We start from the raw sequence: 18,143 nt of genomic DNA, 5'->3' as shown, positions 1-18,143 counted from the left end.
TGATGATGATGATGGCCAAATAAGTCCTTTCAAAACAAGGGGAAGGGGTAAGTGGTAGAAATGGGATTGGGATTGGATTGGGCCTTCAGGATTCCAAAGCTTTATTCGTCATGCACATAGACAGTGACAGTTTGAGATATCGCGTCGAGGACGGACGAGACTTCTTAGTCAGGTGTGACATCAGGTGTGAAGCGTCTACCTGGGTCCCCCAGCGGCGCTGGGTCCGGAGGAGAGACAGGCGGGGCCAGCCTCGTCCTGCTGGCTCTTCTCCTCCTGGGGGAGGCCTCGAGGGTCCGTGGGGGGTTTCTCAGACGGCCCGGCGTCGACCTGCGTGTCAGCGGCGGGAGCCCTCTGGCGCCAGGGTGCGGCCGAGCCTCGGTTCCTCTGCCTCCTCGGAGGCAGCACCGGCACCGGTGCTGCCTGCCTCCCCACCTCCACCACCTCCACCTTCTCCTCCTCCTCCTCCCGGCCGGCACCGGGGTCCTCCACGCCACCGCCACCGCCGTTCTGCCCCGGCCCCCCCGCCACCACCGCCGCCGCCGCCGCCATGCCCGGTCTCCACGCCGCGCCCGCGGCCGAGCGGCTCTTCTTCAGGATGCCCCTGATGGCGGGCTCCGACTCGGAGCGGGACAGGCCGGTGCGGGGCGGCGGGGGGCCGGCGCCGGGCTCCGGGGGGCTGGCGGGCCGCACGTCGGGCGTGGAGAGGCGCAGCTCGCTGGGCTTGAGGTTGACGGACAGGGCCTGCTGTCGGTCCGAGAGGTGGGGCGCCAGGCAGAACGCCGGGAGCTGCACCGGGCCTTTCTGGAGCTGAACACGGAACACGAGAGAGGCGGATCGATGGCGGTAAGGGGATAGCTTCAGTGGTGGGGAAAGTTCAGGATTCCAAAGCTTTATTTACTTTGTCACGTACAAAGACAGTAAAATGCTGGTGTGGCAAACTTCACAGACAATCTAAAGTTAAAGCTCACCAGTACAGAATAAAGGATATAATTTAGTTTTTTTAGGTCTCTAAAATATAAGACTGCTATGTCTTCTTAATTGACATTGTAAACAGGGCACACTTGTCCACGAGAATGCCCTTCTTAATGGGATATTGTTGAATAATTACCCACCATGCTGACCTCCTCCACAGTGATGGGCTGCGTGCGATAACGGGCCCCCTTCTGCCTCCTCCTCTCTGGGGGGGCCCCCGGTGGGGGCCGGGGCCCCTGGCTGCTGCTGCTGCTGCTCATGCCGGGCAGGGAGAGGTTGTTGAAGAGGGCCAGCTTCTGGCTCACACTGAGCCGGCAGCTCTCGTCGGCCTCCTCCTCAGGTTCTGAGGCCTGCAGGTCTGGGGCCGGAGGGGCAGGTTGTGATCTGTGGTGTGGGAGTGGGGAGGGGGGAGGGTTAGGGTGGTTAGGGTGGGATGTAGCGAGGGAGCAGCGTCGGCCATCTTGCTTCAAGGCCATCTCGGATCAAGGAACGCCCCAGCCTAGCTGGGGCGTTCCTTGATCCAAGATGGCTGATACCGACGTGTCTCCTCCCTGTTGCTTTGGGTAGTACCGTCTTCTACTAGTGATACTTAAACCTGTACTATATCACTTTCACTGTAGCGATATAGTCCATTAATTAAGAGCTAGAGAGTTTCTCAAGAATAAATCGCACCTATCCTCAAGTCAATACGGAATTATTTTCCGTAGATTATTTGATCATGTTACCTTTCCCACCACCATTGGAAAATCTCAGACCGGAGTAACTGTCGTCTGAAAATGATGGAGCTCTAAGCGTAGTTACAACTCTTACCACTAGGGTATGCTCATGGGAAACCTATATAGTGCAGCTTTAATAGGACTGGTATAAGAACAACTACCTAAAATGCCTTCTAACTATACTCCATAATAACCTCCTCTATCTTCGCTGCCATCATCATCCACCATCATCATCACACACCTGATGGCCACCATCTCCTCGCAGGTGATCGGCTGGGTGAGGGAGCGGTTCTCGTTGCCATGGCGAGCCCTGCGCTCCAGACAGAGGCTCCCGGAGCGCGGCTTCAGGAAGGCCGAGGACTCGGGGGCGGCCGTCTTCTCCAGCTCCTACGGAGACAGGGCGCCGTCAGGTCACGGTGGATTCATAGAAGAGTACCGCGGTCACGGGTCTAATAGGATGCCGTGACCACATCCTGGCGTGAGAGGATTCACTTCCAATACAGAAATCACATTAGTTGACATGTGATGTATTTTCAGTATTTAGGTCCTTACTTGGGCTGTTCAATACCTGATCAATAAAGGATTATTTTATTTTATCTGATCATTTTTTAAACAAATTTTTGTCCTAGCAGCCATTACACCCAGGCTTTGTCTTGGGCAAGATCCGAAACAATTTGGCAACTTAGGACTGTGAGTGTATGAAACAAATAAAAGTATGAAGATATCTAACATTTATAGGGTTCCTCGGTCAATAATACAGTGATTAGATATGAGCTGCCATTGCGCTACCTTGCTAAGCTACCTCAATCTCTGCTCACTCGTTAAGTCCCCTCCTTAACGAGCTACCAAGATCTTGGCAAACGAGCCACTGGCAAACGAGCCACTGGCCGACTTCCCCGACAGGTGCACCGTTACCAGGCAACAGGTGCCCCTCACCACTCCGGCCCAGTTGTTAAATCCATCGTCCATTTCGACCTCGTCGAACAGATTCAGATAAACAACAGGAGGGGAGGCGGGAGCCGGGATGCGGGGGTGGTATAAAAAGGGTTCCAGGCATGTGACAGCGATAAATTCGCTCTACTTCTGTCCAGTTTTATGTCTAACAGAGGGGTGGAGGAACAAGAATAGGAGGAAGAGAGGACTGGGCAGTGGGTCAGAGAGCCATTGGATCAGGCAGGCTGGCTGCAGAGTGGACCCTAACACAGAGGGATTGAATGCTCGCCACAGCGGCCCCGGTGAAACCAAAGCCCCAGGCCCCAGTTTGGGTTACCCTGACTGACACACACACACACACACACACACACACACACACACACACACACACACACACACACACACACACACACACACACACACACACACACACACACACACACACACACACACACACACACACACACACACACACCTTTGAGGTCAGGGCAAGCCAGCCACAAAAAGTTCAGTATACGACAAGTAGGCCTACCCGACTGTGGCTAGTGTACTTCAAAATGAAATCAAATGTAGTGAAACATTATCCTCAAATAATAAATTTAAGCCGTGAAGCGAAGTGATATTGAGCGTCAACGTTCTTAGATTCCATGGAGACACCAGGGCGCAGTGCGTGTTATGAATCATTCACTGTGAGGTAAATGAAGTCTGTCTCTCCGTGAGCAGACGGAGCTAACACAGCCTGAACCTGGAGCGTTGAACGAGGACAGCACCTGTCGGAGGGTTTAATATTCCTGTTGAGCAGCGTGTTGGGTTCTCTGTGTGCAGCGCTAGATGTGAGACCACAGAATGCCGCGGCCGGAGCCGGTGTGAGTCTCTCCTGGTCTAATAGTGTTACCGTATCGAAGGCAACATTAAGATGTTTAAACCTGGTGGCTAAACACAACAACACCAAGCTCCAGGGTGTTGTTTATGTTTGCATGGAGAATTAGGGGGAATTCCCAGGGGAGTGTTGGATGTAGTTTTGGATCTAGTTCTAGACCGAACTAGAGCTGCATGGAGACCCAGTGTTGGAGGTAGTTCTAGACAGATCTAGAGACTTGGTGTTGGAGGTAGTTCTAGACAGATCTAGAGACTTGGTGTCTGAGGTAGTTCTAGACTCCAGAACTACCTCCAACACCAAGTCTCTACTGTAGACCTGGCGTTGGAGGTAGTTCTATCTAGACAGATCTGGGACTTGGTGTTGGAAGTAGTTCTATCTAGACGGATCTGGGACTTGGTTTTGGAGGTAGTTCTATCTAGACAGATCTGGGACTTGGTGTTGGAGGTAGGTCTAAGATCCATCATGGGAACAATGGGCTGAGGGCGGGGTTGACACAGGCTTGGGGGCCAGGTATAGTACACATGTTGTTATAATTGACTTACTTTAAATAAAGACATCTTGGCTGCTACACTCATCTTGGCTCTGTCATCCGTCTTCACATCAGCTGGGGATATAAAAGAATGCACGCACACACAAACACACACATGCAACACTATGTCACACAAATTGGAAGCAACCCTTGTTATATACTTTCCATGGAGCTTATATGCATATAGTCATGCTTATGTCATCCATCAACTTGCCGTTTAAAAACAAAATGGCGAGGGCTATCCCTATGCTGCCACCAGGTGTAGTAAGCTAGCCTTAAGCTGCTTGCAGTGGAGTTGTGAAGTCGTAAGTTTATCTCCCTTTTCACTTCCCACAGCAAGAGTCTTCTCCACTAAGAAGGTATTTATTCTAAAGATTAAAAAGGTGTTGTTTCCTTTCAATGGTCTTGTTAATAGGGTCATGTGACAAAACTCAGCTCCTGGTTAACCAGAGGTCAAGAAAAACATGTGCGGTTGTCAACCACGACAAATTTGATCATCCGTTAATTAGCCTTCTCTTTCCCAGAGCTCCTGAGTCTATAAATCCATCATCGCAGAGCATAGAACGTGGACACACGGGTACTCGTGGAGAGAGTCTAAATAAAGAACCTTCACACGAATTTGGCCAAGGTCAGAAATAGATTTGTGAATTCAGGGGTTGTTATTTGCGGAGGCAACTCCATCGGGTTCGGGGACGTCTGCTCTGCGCACGTTTCCGTACCGTTTGAAAAGTGAAGCTCAAAACTTGTGTAGCCTGAAAATAGGCAATTAGCGATGTTAGCATCAGTAGTTTATCTACTAAATACTAACTTGTTAGCTATTTGTACGTTGAATGTCATTTCATAACAATAAAAAGCTTAATCCTTAAGAGAGCCCAATGGACGCCGTCTTTGCTACCTTGCCATTAGCTGTTAATACTGACTTCTATTACAGTAACGCGACACTGTATTTAATTAGGGGGGGGGGAGCAGGGTGGCGGGGGGGTTAAATCATCAGCTGTCGGCTGCTGATTTGCTGTTTACACAAAAAACGCTACGATACAGGCCGGGTTACATCCAACTTTACCTTTGGGGTTCTCCTCTTCCTCCGCCTCCAGCAGCCTAGGGGGAAGAAGACAGTCCATGAGGTCAGTGACACGCAGTGACTCAGACCGCTGTGCGGACAGTGGTACCACAGGGTGCACGATTCGCTCTCGGTTCTCTCACTAAAACAAGGCTCCGAGTTTGTCGTCAGTGAGACGTTTCCAACGAAGAGCACAGACAGACAGAACGAGTATGGCATGCTCGTCACAGCACCTCTGTGGAGGCCGAGGCGAGAGGGAAAACACATGCAAAACCATGCAAACCACACAGCGCTGGAAATGGTTAGTTCAGAGGTCTGTGTGGTTAGTGAGGGAAGGGATGGGTGAGTCCATAACGACAGCTACAGTAGAAAAAGTAGGGCCTATATTCTTTATTGAACCGTAGGACTGAGGGGAAAGATGAATGCAGTCTAGCATAGCTTTTAGTAACAAACCTCAACTAGAACCCAACCGCTATCGATAATGTGTTATTTATTTAATTTATAATTGGGAGATCATTATAACCATTGACAGTTTAAAGGTGTGTATTAAGACACCTAAAGAAGCAAGCTTTAGCTGTCGCTTTCTTCTGCATTAAGCATTCTTACCAACATTAAGGTTTATTATTAAACCAATAATATCGGTTGACTTAAACCTCGGTGGGGCTCTAAAGGAAGCAGTGTGGAGAATAACATTCAAACAAAACCAAAACAGCGTTGGGTTCGTGGTTCCCCCAAGGGACCAAGACCCCCAGGATGAGGTCTCCCCATTGGGCGGACGCAGCATCTCGGCTCCTCCTACCCACTGCTCTCCTGCATCTCATTGGCCGTGATGGGCTGGGTCCTGAAACGCTCGCCGGTCTTGCGCCCGCCCCCGGACGCGCCGGGGAGGTAGCGGCGGGTGCGGCGGCGACCCCCCCCGCCGTCGGCGCCCGGTTTGACCGCCAGGTCGAGGGAGGCGGCGCTCGGACCGCCATCTTGGCTGCTGAGGCGTGACAAACAACGAGGAACAAGGAGGTAGAAGGCGGCCAATCAGGAGAGAGATAGGGATGTTGTTGTTGATGAGGAGTCATCAATTGCCGGACTTTCCAGCAAATGCGCCACACACACACACACACACACACACACACACACACACACACACACACACACACACACACACACACACACACACACACACACACACACACACACACACACACACACACACACACACACACACACACACACACACACGTGTGGAGCTTTGGAGAGTCAGCCCCCCCTCTACCACCCCGTGCTAGCAGAGCCCTCCTGGGCTCCCTGCCTGAAGGTGTGTGTGTGTGGGGGCGGGGGGGGGACTTGGTATCAGATCTGACAGCGGCAGCTGCTTCTTTCTGATTGGATGCAGTGCAGGTTGACTCGGACCTTCTTAAATGCACTCATGTCATCTCGTGTCATTGTCACTATCTCCTGGGATGTGGAGTCTGCTGTTCAATGATGAGGTGGGATGGCCCCTCCAACACTTGAAACAGGTTAAGTATCCATTTCAGTGGTCACGGGTAGAAATGTATAGAAACCTAGCCTCCATTTAATGGCATTGTTAAGATGGTTTGTTGCCACTTATTTAACATTATTCTGTTTTACATTGAATAGATAATGAAGATTTTACTCTATGTTGAAGGGCATTCTGGGTAATGGCAGGAAGAGGAGGAGGAGTGTGTGCTTGTCTATCTGATGATCTTATTTCAGCGACAGAACAAACCAGTACTTATTTAGAAACCTAACTTCATAGTTTCCCCCAGCGTATTGCCCAGTCCGACTGAAAGTTATCGCAGCCATGAGATGGGAATAGATGTTGAGACGAGAGCCAAACGCCTGGTAGGAAATAAGTTGGTATTAAGCGTGCTGCCAGGAGGTCCTGCTTCAGACCTCTAGGTTTTAATTAGCACCTACAAACCAGACGGCAGCTGTTGAACACAGGGCCTTCAAAAGGTCAGAGTTTGACCTCCTCCCAGGGCCCAACAGCCTTGTTCTTTATAGGCCTGCATTGTTTCAACTGGCTCAGAGAGAGAGAGAGAGAGAGAGAGAGAGAGAGAGAGAGAGAGAGAGAGAGAATTTGCATGCATTTCAATACAGGACAGTACACAAGAAAGCTACTTTCGGTCCTTAATCCTTCTTCATATATTTGAACACATACCTTTGGTGTATAACTCTGCACAGCAGACATGTACGTAGCACATTCAAAACCCTGTATTCAAAACCATTGCATTTGACGTGTAAATACACAAGTCAAATGCAAGTTTCAACAAATCGACCACATTGTATTAAATGTAAGCTATGACATTTAACAACGTGAGCGGGGCGGGAATATAAAAAAACATAACTCTCTCTGGACGGCCTCACCTCCTCAGGCACGCAGACCCTTCCGCCGCAGCCTCCTGGTAACCGTTGGCAACGTCCCGCGCCTTGCCGTTGACGGCGCCGGTCGTCCCGGTGACGGAGGGGTCCTCCCCCTCCCTCCTCCCCCACTTGGAGGGCAGCTCCTCCGTGCTTCCGAAGCGCTCGGCCAGCTCCCGCCGCCGCTCGGCCTTGTAGCGGGCGATGCGCTCCGCCCGGGTCTCCGGGAGACGGTCGTCCAGGGAGTCCATGACCTTCCTCCTCCTCCTCCTCCTCCTCTTCCTCCTCCAGGTGACGCCCGCTCAGCTTTCTGGTTCAGTCTTCACGGACTGTGGTGAGGCATGTAGAGCGAGAGACCACAAAAAGTCTTTCTCTCTGTCGCACTCGCTCTCTCTCTCTCTCTCTCTCTCTCTCTCTCGGTCGGTCTTCCTCCGAGACACCGGATGATGAGGATGGCTTCACCGTTGGGGGGGGGGGGGGGGTTGGGCTCACCGGGTCACAGGGGGGTCCCTCTGCTCTGGGGTCAGCGGAGGCTACGCTCGGTCAAACCCAGGAACAGTTCGAGGTGTGCTCCACCTGGTTCGAGAACACAAGAATTTTTTTTTTTTAACTTTTTCTACTACGGCCGAATAGAGACGTGAACTGCATTACGTCATGAACTCATCGTCAAAAAACACAATCCATCACTTGGTCGTCTCCATCGGCTCATTGATAAGAAGACCTGCCTCGTTTATAGCATCTGCTGTTCGTTCATATCGGACCCCCCCCCCCGACCCCGTTCCCATGCATTCATCGGAGCGTCGCTCATCTGTGCTGCCGAGGCGCCTGGAAGATGAAGTGCTGCTGCCGAGTCATGAGGGAATCTCCCGTTGCAATGAAACCCGACGCCAGCGCTGCGGCGAGCGTCTCTCTGGAAGGATGCGCTCCTCGGAGTTCAGCGAGTCGGAGCGGCACCGGGCGTGCGCTACTCTGATGTAACTCGCCCAGCGATTTCCGCCGACGTAACACGAATCTCAGGTGCGCTCCGGTTCACTGGTGCATCAGTCAAACACGTATTTTAAGATGAGAACGTCTTTGTAAAAGGGACTTCCGAATGTGGTTTGTAATACTTCTGGCAGTGGTGGGAAGAGTGTGAACTCAACTCAATATCGTTGTGTGAAGTTGACTGGAGTGGAATCCCAAAAGGAAGACAGAAAGGACAAGAAAGCTGTTCTCACTTTGGAACATCACAGCCAGACAGAGAAATAACTGGCAAACAGGAAGTAAGCACAGGTGCACGAAATCAGTAATCAACACAGGTGACACTCATTTGACTAACGAGACACAAGGAGTAGTTCCTGAAGTCGAGCCAGGAGAGTGTCAACCTGACTTTGAAAAGTTGGATTGTTTGTCTATCATAAACCAGAAAGTTCCAGCCTGGCGTAATTCTATATTCTATATTTTCCTACATCCCCAATTAAAAGACCAAGCGCCACATTGTTTTTCTATCTAGAAAACATCAGAGGGAACTTTATAAACACTCACGTCCAGTGTTGCCCTCGCTTCTGTTTAACATTGATGCTTCATGAAGAACAAAAACACAATTAGTCCTGTGGACTGAATTTTGCATGGGTTTATATTATGTTCCTTATAGCAAAGATTAAGTTGGGCAATTGTTCTCTGGGACTCTATTATTATAAACATAGATAGAATAGATTCATTTTCGTGACTAAACGATGACGGACAGTCGTGGTACCGGGTTGGAAAGTCACAGGAAGAAAGGGATAGATTTAGTTCACACTCTATAAGGGGAGAGAGTGAGAGTGAGTGAGTGAATGAGAGAGAGAGAGTGAGCGAGTGCGAGTACGAGTATGAGTGTGCGAGAGAGAGAGTGAGAGAGCAAGAGCGAGAGAAAGCGAGAGTGAGAGAGTAATTGCGAGAGAGAGAGCAAGAGAGACAGCGAAAGAGAGAGAGAGAGAGAGAGAGAGCAAGAGAGAGAGATACTAAACTGTAACAGTCAGCATTCCTGTTGCATTTGCCTCCTCATTGAAGCACAATGGCGCGTGGAGAGAGAGAGCAGGGCAGAACAAAGAGGCCTGAGCCACAGACTTAGCGCAACAGAGAAACCTGCACCCAGGGCCAGAACGCTCCCGTTCCCAGCGCGCACACACAAACCGGCACGCAACACCTAATCACAACACAGGCCTGGGCAGAGAGGTCAAGAAGAGCCATCTTAAAACAGAGTACATGGAGCCGTGGTCAGGGAGGCATTCGACACAGACGACGGGGAAACCAAACTCCAGAAGGAAAACGATGGTGGGAACGTGGGCAGAGGCGATGAGGAGTGTGTTTTTGATAGAAAAGACAGCTTTGCAGACCGTTGTATTGAATTTCCTGTTACATAGGTAGTGGATTTAGGCTTTGATCACAGACGAGTGATGTTAGGGGCCAAAAACAGGTGGAGCTCGTCCAATGAATGAAGGGTCTGTACGAGGGAAGCCAAGCCCATAATTAATATCATGAGATGGACCTGTGTCGGCTCTACTGAGACAATGAGAGCTCTAATAAGCTGTGCGTGTGCGTGTTTGTGTGCGTGTGCGTGTGTGTGTGTGTGTGTGTGTGTGCCTGTGTCTCGACCATGCATATTAAGGTGAGTGTAACTTGATCAGAGACCACCATCACCTGAAATAAATGAGGAGGAACACACAGTCATTGTCTCACTGACCCACATCCTACCTTATAATGTGTGTGGGTATGTCTATTTGTGTGTGTGTGTGTGTGTGTGTGTGTGTACGTATGTTCGTGGACATGTCAGTTTGTGTGTGTGTGTGTGTGTGTGTGTGTGTGTGTGTGTGTGTATACGTGTCAGTGTGTGTGTGTGTGTGTGTGTGTGTGTGTGTGTGTGTGTGTGTGTGTGTGTGTGTGTGCGTTTGTCAGTGCCAACTTTCTGCAAAGAGCATACGTCACCAGGGTTCTAATCCACTGACACGCGTCGTACTGAATTGTAAAGCCTCAAGATAAGAAAGAGCAACAATAGGGTGGAAATACCAGGAGCAGGTCAGGGCTGAATCCAAAGTTAAGTGACATGGCTTAAGTTAGATGAGGAAATGTGAGCATTACAAGCCGAGTCAGACACCGTGCGCGCACGCGCACACACACACACACACACACACACACACACACACACACACACACACACACACACACACACACACACACACACACACACAGAGATTAGAAGGCTGGACTTAACCTCATTCCAATTAGTCGTGGCCATGTCGTTCGTCAGCAAAGATTATACTTCCAAAGTATACAAAGAAAGATCCATCCATGTAGAAGCAGGCCGCGTCAAAGGACAAATGTGGACAGGATCGATAAAAAACGAGCATGCCTTAATGCATTCTCTCCTGTAACGCTCTCCGTCTATGTGAGACAGGCAGGCCTACCTTTAACATAATAAACATCATGTCTTAAAGTGATCTAGATTAGACGCTTTCAAATCTTTTTGCCTAATATTAGAATTATCCACACATCTCACCCAAGGTCAGCAAGTTATCTAAATTGTTATGCTAAATTTGGCAATGCAAGCAATTTACAGAACCCAAACTTCAACGAGCAGTAATGCCTAGGGGAATATGCAGTCCTATATTGGGTGGGTAGAAATGTGCTTATGCTGTCACAAATTCCAAATAAGGAGGGTACCAGATAAACTGCGGCGCGTCATGCGTATAACATGCATGGCCATTAGACCACCTCGATCAACCACTCGCATAACAGGCATATAGGCCTACTTGCGTACGTACCTTATGGGACATTCTGAGCAGTTTCCAGTAATACTTCCATTCATTTAATTTGACACTCAAACAACTTAATAACGGAACCTAATGGCACTTCGGTGGTTTGGTACGAGAGTTTGGCAATTTCGCTTTGAATAAAGTTAGGCTACATATTTTTTTATTTTTAAAGAGAGCCAAAACAGTAATAGAAGCACTGTGTTACTTACTTGGACGGGACTGGAGGGGTGAAGTGGACATTAGATTGCCGAGGCAACCATGGACAGCGTTAGGATCCAATGCACGGCTGACGCTTCCGTGCGCCACCGTTAAAAATACAATCGCCCTCCTGCAACCCCTCCCCGCCCGTCCACCGGGCGTGTTGGCATTCCAGCCCAGACAGTTGGACCGAGGCTGGGGAGACAGACACACAGCAACTGACGCAGCATGACACCAGAGGGCTAAGTTAGGAAGGAATAACAGGCCTGCAACTCTGTAACGAAACGAGCGGAATCCGTATGGAAATTAGTGTACACACACGTCGTTTCCAAAACATGGACCGTTTTACTTTTAAATATGATAAGAAAGACAATTTGAAACTGTTCATACATTTCGCTTATTTCAACTCAACTTCCGATGGGTTTATTACCCGACATGGTGTATTCTAGTGTCAATGTCGCTGCGGCGACGTGTTGTGTTGTGCAGACACGTTGGTGGTGCAACACTGCTCCCATGTGTTCGAAAGAGATGGTCGCAAACTAAACTTCACACACTGATACTGCCCACCCTTTCAACGACCAGGGCACATATGTTGAAAGAGCAAACCCATGGTATGGCATGGCAATGAAAGTACCATTAAACCTGACAGGGTCAAAGATGAAAGCTTTTACCAAAGAGCATAGCGCGTCTACCGAAAATACCCGTTCGTATTTTCATATCAGTGCCTGCTGTCGGTATAGCAACAATTTAGGTATGTGCCGCTAAAGTAAAACACACAAATAGTGCTCTGATGTCAGCTAAATATTTCGTGTACATTAAAGCAAGGAGATCAAAATTACAAACAGTGTTTATTTTCAAACAACAAACAGTCAATCCATACGTTAAACATTGAACAGTTAAAAACATTTAAGCTTATTGTGCAAGCAAAATAACAAATACTTTTTTTTTCATCTCATGCCAGTCTATAAATACATGCATGCTTTTAACTTACAGTGCAAATACTCTGTTGTTTTTATCTCATGTCAATGTGAGTGGATCTAAGGGTAATTTTGTAATTTATATTGAATCTCTTTGGGGGGGGGGGTAGCATGAATCCACTTATGCCAAATAACATGGTACATAAACATATAACAGAGCTTATGTAGAAGCGGTCTGAAAACATACTTTCTGTGTGCTAAACTAAAGATGTAAAGAACTTTGTGCCATAACACCCATATCATCAAAAAACAGAGCAAACATTCCTGAGTTATTGGAATCCCACCTACTGTAGACTTCTTGACATTTCTACATGTCAGGATTGAGGTTGTAGTGGTGTTTCCATGAAGTGCAAATAAAAAGCTGCTTCTGCTAAAACAGAGTTTCGAGGATACAGGATGTCATGGCACAACATCATTTAGTAAACTAAAACATAAAAGGGGAAAACTAACAGAAAACCATTACTTTTCTTTTCTTCAGCTCACATCAGGAAGGGATGGGCCAAGGACTGAAAAGCTGAGATCCGATTGGTCGGTTTAAAAGCCAGACATTGCTGCAAGGGAAGCAACAGGAGAGCATTATTCGCCATGCATTGTTGTTATGAATATGAGACACATATTAATTAGTGCTGTCAAGCGATTAAAATATTTAATCGCGATTATCGCATTAATGTCATAGTTAACTCACGATTCTTTTTTTTCGATGCTAAATATCCATCTTTCTTTGTCCGAATAATTTTTTCTCATTTTAATGCTCTTATCAACATGGAGAAGTGCATCGGCTTGCCTTGTGCAATTGTTTTTTTATTGATAACAACATTGCCATATACTGATCAAAACAGGACGATACAAAAAAAAGCCTATAGTGCAATTACCGATGAAAATACAAACATACTGACTTGAACATAGAAGTCAGGCTACTGCTTCTTTGTTTTGAGATATATATAAAAAAAAATATATAAAAAATATATATATATATAATAATAATTGCGTTAATCCCGCGATAAAAAAATTAACACCATTAAAATTGGTTTGCATTAACGGCGTTAATAACGCGTTTAACTGACAGCACTAATATTAATTCATATTAATGGAGCCGGTGGTGGAGGATGAAGGAGGGGGGCCTCTATGCTTACAGCCAGGAGGTCGTTCTCCTCGGGCCCCAAGTTGGGCAGCAGCAGGGTGTCCTGGGGCCTCTTGGACCCCCAGGCGCTGGAGTAGGGGATGGGGGAGTCCTTCGGCCAGTCCTCCACACTCGGTATGCCGATCACCCTGAACGAACACACGCACACACATTTATGAGGCTTTAATAAAATCCCGGACGATTTTGAAATTCCGCCACACATTTTTCGCCACACAAGTGTCTCAGAAAGAGGGCATGTCCGGGCAAAAGAGAACGTACGGGAAACCCATTTGATTCCTACCTGTAACACTGTTATATAGCGGCCCAAATTGGTGGGCGCTATCCTGGTAATTTCTCTGCGTGAGAAATACGAGGTGTGGCGTGTGAGCGTGTGCATGGGTTGAATTGCGTGTGTCTCACGCTGAATGCGTGAGACTTGAGAGCCCTGTTACTGGTATATTATCCCGGGTGTTGACAGTCGCAGTTCAGCAAAAGAGGCGTAGAAGAAGGGGGCCGGATGTTGACAGTAATGGTTGTGGAACTGTGCAGCGCCGTAAGACGAATGTATTAAATATGCAAATTTGATCGGACCGGACTGGAAAGTGTTACCCGACACAGTGGCGGGTGAAGTGACACAATTCACCCGCCACCATACAAATCCACCCGCAAATGGCGTGTGGGAGGTGATAATTTCCATCCCTGGCACACACACAGGGAACAGTTAGAGGACAATAACACTAGTGTTAGAATACTGTTGTACTTTAAGGGGAGAAATAAGACAAATCATACCTTTGCACGCATTTCAAGCCTAATGAAAAGTAAACTCACTCGAAGATCTTTTGGAGCTGCTGTATCTCGGTGGATCCCTTGAACAGCGGCCTGTAAAGAACACACCCTGTTAAATGCCCCTTCACTGTCTCTCCCCAAACTCTACAACCTCAGCCAGCAACACACGTCCCCTCACACACTGAGGGGCCCCTCACACACTGAGGGGCCCCTCACACACTGAGGGGCCCCTCACACACTGAGGGGCCCCTCACACACTGAGGGGCCCCTCACACTAGGGCCGCGGCCCCGTGCCCGAGCTCATTTGCATACTAAAGTCTAGAACGTTTGGCTAGTGTGACCACGCCATCCGTATTCCAGCACGGAACAGCCCCTTGGCCACGGCACACTTGGGAGAGGTGTGCCGTGGCCAAAGTACAGATGCTAATGAGATGACGCGCGGATACGCAACGTGAGCTGGATGACATAGTCCTTGAGCGACCATTCTTTCTTTAAAGGTCCATGCCCTTCTTCCCCACAACAATCATTTTAAACAATGGCGGCCAGCGGTTCACGAGTGGGTTTACGTTGGTGCGATAGTGAAGTCGAGTGTTTACTTGAAATTTGGGCCGACGACTGCATTCGGTCGCAGCTGGACACCACGCTTGGTGATGACGTATTTATCGCATTACGACGTGATGACGTATGTATGAAGGAGCAATCGTGCCCCGGCCACGGCCTTTGGGAGCAGTGTGACCACGGTCCAGCGGGGGGAGTGGGGAGGGGGGGGGAATCGTGCTGAATCTTCCTGCAGCACGGAACAGGCAAACGGCCCTAATAATAATTATACATTTAATTTAGAGGCGCCTTTCAAGACACCCAAGGTCACCTTACAGAGCATATAGTCATCATAAATCGTTTAAAAAAAGACAGTATGAAAAAAAAAAAAAGTTAATAAATAAAAAAGAAGTAAAAAATAAAAAATTCATAAATATTTTTTTTAAAATAAAACAAAAACAAGACAAAACAAAACAAACAAACAATCAAAACAGTGATCAGTTAGACGTTGTGTGCGAGTTTGAACAGGTGAGTTTTGAGTTGTGACTTGAAGGTTGTAGTGGTGTCTAGTGTGAGTGGCCCCTGAATCTCTAACCAGTGGCCAGTCAAACAGCTGTATAATACGGCCTAACATTCACCCATTCACCCACCGACGGCGGTGACGACCACGCGGGGCGACAGCCAGCTCGTCAGAAGCAGTAAGGGTGAGGTGCCTCGCTCAGGGACACCTCGACACTCGACAACGAACTAGAAACCTCCGGTTCCCGGGCCAGCCCGCTCTGCCCCCTTTAACTTAAGCAGCTGATGTTTCCCTCTACGGTCTCAGGCCCGCATCACAGAAACAGGGCGTCTGAACTCCGGACGGCCGCAACGCCAGCTCTCGTTCAACGGGCCGACCACCACACCCTCCCACCAGCTCCCCAGAGGCCGTACTTGAGGAGGAAGAGTTCGGCGAGGATGCAGCCGGCGCTCCAGATGTCCACCGATGACATATAGGTGGTGCCGAGCAGAACCTCCGGGGGCCGGTACCACAGAGTCACCACCTGCCAGGAGGGGGGTGCAGGGAGAGGAGGGGGGTGCAGGGAGAGGAGGGGGGTGCAGGGAGAGGAGCGGTCGACATGCATTCAGTCTAGGGATGCACCGAATATTCGGCCACCGAAACATGTTCGGCCGAAAATGGCCCAAAACATAATGTTCGGTTTCGGCCGAAGAAATAAAAAGGCCGAACATAGTACACCGAACATTTTTATTTATTTATTTTAAAAAAAAGAAAAAAGTTTTACTCATTTATTTAAAGGTACATTGTTTTTAAATTCTTGCTATAATGTCTGCTGGAATGTTAGAAAACGTTCAGTATTAAATAAATATTTTGTATAAAATTTGTATTTGAATTTTTTTATAGAAAAGTAAGACAAAAAGTTTACAAAGGACATTTAATTATTTGATTTATGCAATGGTGAAAAATTAAAGCAAAATGAATGAAGAACAGTAAAAGCCACATTCGGTATTCGGTTTCGGCCTTCGGCCAACTGTTTCAGTATATTCGGTTTCGGCCAAGAATTTTCATTTCGGTGCATCGCTAATTCAGTCACATCACCGACATACACCCTAACCCTGAAGAACAGGAAACAATGCCAGAAGGAAGCTCGAGACATTCCCAAGACGGAAGTCGTTGACAATAGAAGGGTTTCGAGGGAATGTCGGATTTATTAGCAAATGGTTCAGGTAAACAAACTCAAAACACTTTGTTACAATATTTTAACGGCTAAATTCAATATTGAACCGTTTAAATCGCTCGTAACATGCCATATGCAATGAATGCCTGAAATATGTCGAGATAAAGCTGACAGAGGGGTTAACACAAAGACACACGCCGTCACAATGGATGACTTACCACAGGAGTCAGGGCCATGTTAAAGGCGTACGGGCGCGCCAGTCCAAAGTCTGCGATCTTCACCTCCCCGCGACTGCTGATGAGGATGTTGTCCGGCTTCAGGTCCCGGTGCACCACCAGGTTGCAGTGCAGGAAGTCCAGACCGAGCAGCAGCTGTGACATCACATCCTGTCGTGTACGCGAAGCCAATAGAAAGGGTTGATCACACAGGTGAGGTTCCCCAGTACGGGTTATATTTGGGTAATGACTGTAAACAAAAAGAACAAAGTTAACAAATCCTTCCTATTAAGTAATCTAGAAAGACACTTTTCAGAGTGAGGCGTTTGGTTCAAGGCCCAACGTCCCCAATATATATCTCATATTATTAGATACTTATTATTAGATTTGATCTTAAATTGACCACATCTCTGGACTGCACCTTGATCTTGTCCATGCCCAGTCCTGAGCAGGGTGCCTTGGAGATGAATGAAGTGAGGTCCTGATCAACAAACTCAAATACCATCCCAAGCTCCATGCCTCCGCCCGCAATTAGTTTAGCAGATACGTCGAGCAATCTGGAAGTTAGGCGTCATTCAACGTTAGCATTCTGTGTTTCATAATATTATGAATATTTATACATAAAAACACTTGTTAAAGGCTTTATAAACGTACTTTATTATGTTGGGTTGGTTGAAGTGGCCAAGCTTACGCAACAGCGCCACCTCGCGAATCATGAAGGGAGGGACACCGCCCTCGGGGTCTCCGGAGAAGTTCAACTTCTTGATCGCTACGAGGCGCTGTTCGGCACTGATCTCCCTGGCCTTGTACACCTTCCCATAGGCGCCTTCGCCTATTTCTGCAAGGAGCTCGTAGCTCCGATTTTCAGTGTGAAACGCCATGCTTACTCTGAATGCGCTATTATTTGAAAATAAAGACACGAGTTGGATGAGATCTTCACGTTTGATCTAAACAGCATGGAGCAGAACTTAGAATGTGAACTGTTAAAAGTTCTGTGTGAAAATAATCAGGCGTGGCCGCGTGGTTAATCTTTCCATCATCAACTTTCCAGCCCCCCAGTCGCCACCTGCACCGTTCGATTAGCTAATATAAGTTAGCGGGATGGCTAGCGAAAATATGTTTTGTTTAATAGAACAGCATTAACTTCAACTCTATACCATGTCCATGTGATGTGACGGTGCAATTAATATTTACCACTTGAGCACATTTGAGTCCCTGGATGCAGATGAGGTGGTGGTGACCTGAGACCCCAGGAAAAAAAGAACCTGTGTGTAACGGAAGCATGATGAAAGTCGGAGGAAATCCCCCCCCCCCATTCTCTGGCCCAACTAATCAGAATCATCAGAATTCAAATTTTCCTTCCTTCCTTCCTTTCCGTGCTGTCCAGTCACGCAC

The 18,143-nt window shown here is 48.1% G+C and overlaps 2 protein-coding genes across 5 annotated transcripts in view; both read right to left on the bottom strand.

Moving 5' to 3' along the window:
- Positions 1–11,708, bottom strand: part of svilc (supervillin c) — a 28,116-nt gene extending 16,408 nt beyond the window's left edge. Inside the window, exons 1-8 of one of the 4 annotated variants that reach the window (XM_060069643.1) lie at positions 11,449–11,708; positions 7,473–8,042; positions 5,890–6,072; positions 5,094–5,128; positions 4,044–4,105; positions 1,930–2,075; positions 1,113–1,356; positions 200–807 (exon numbers count right to left, since the gene is read on the bottom strand). In XM_060069643.1, the coding sequence (XP_059925626.1) occupies positions 200–807; positions 1,113–1,356; positions 1,930–2,075; positions 4,044–4,105; positions 5,094–5,128; positions 5,890–6,072; positions 7,473–7,717 (1,523 nt within the window). In that variant the 5' untranslated portion in view covers positions 7,718–8,042; positions 11,449–11,708. The remainder of the gene's footprint in view (positions 1–199; positions 808–1,112; positions 1,357–1,929; positions 2,076–4,043; positions 4,106–5,093; positions 5,129–5,889; positions 6,073–7,472; positions 8,043–11,448) is intronic. The other 3 variants (XM_060069635.1, XM_060069617.1, XM_060069627.1) reach the window with 3 other exon arrangements.
- Positions 11,709–12,266: 558 nt separating this feature from the next.
- cdk21 (cyclin-dependent kinase 21) lies at positions 12,267–18,040 on the bottom strand. Its single transcript, XM_060070515.1, has 8 exons — positions 17,943–18,040; positions 17,403–17,645; positions 17,170–17,305; positions 16,752–16,919; positions 15,791–15,900; positions 14,363–14,413; positions 13,548–13,683; positions 12,267–12,965 (listed from the first exon to the last, which is right to left on the bottom strand). Exons 2-8 carry the CDS (start codon positions 17,627–17,629, stop codon positions 12,894–12,896), a joined length of 900 nt encoding a protein of 299 aa, XP_059926498.1. The 5' UTR covers positions 17,630–17,645; positions 17,943–18,040; the 3' UTR covers positions 12,267–12,893.
- Between the last annotated feature and the right edge of the window lie 103 nt (positions 18,041–18,143).

This window comes from Gadus macrocephalus, chromosome 2, assembly GCF_031168955.1.
Source record: "Gadus macrocephalus chromosome 2, ASM3116895v1".
Lineage (NCBI taxonomy): Eukaryota > Metazoa > Chordata > Actinopteri > Gadiformes > Gadidae > Gadus > Gadus macrocephalus.
Note: the sequence above shows the minus strand (reverse complement) of the source record. Positions and strands in the feature narration are given on the sequence as shown.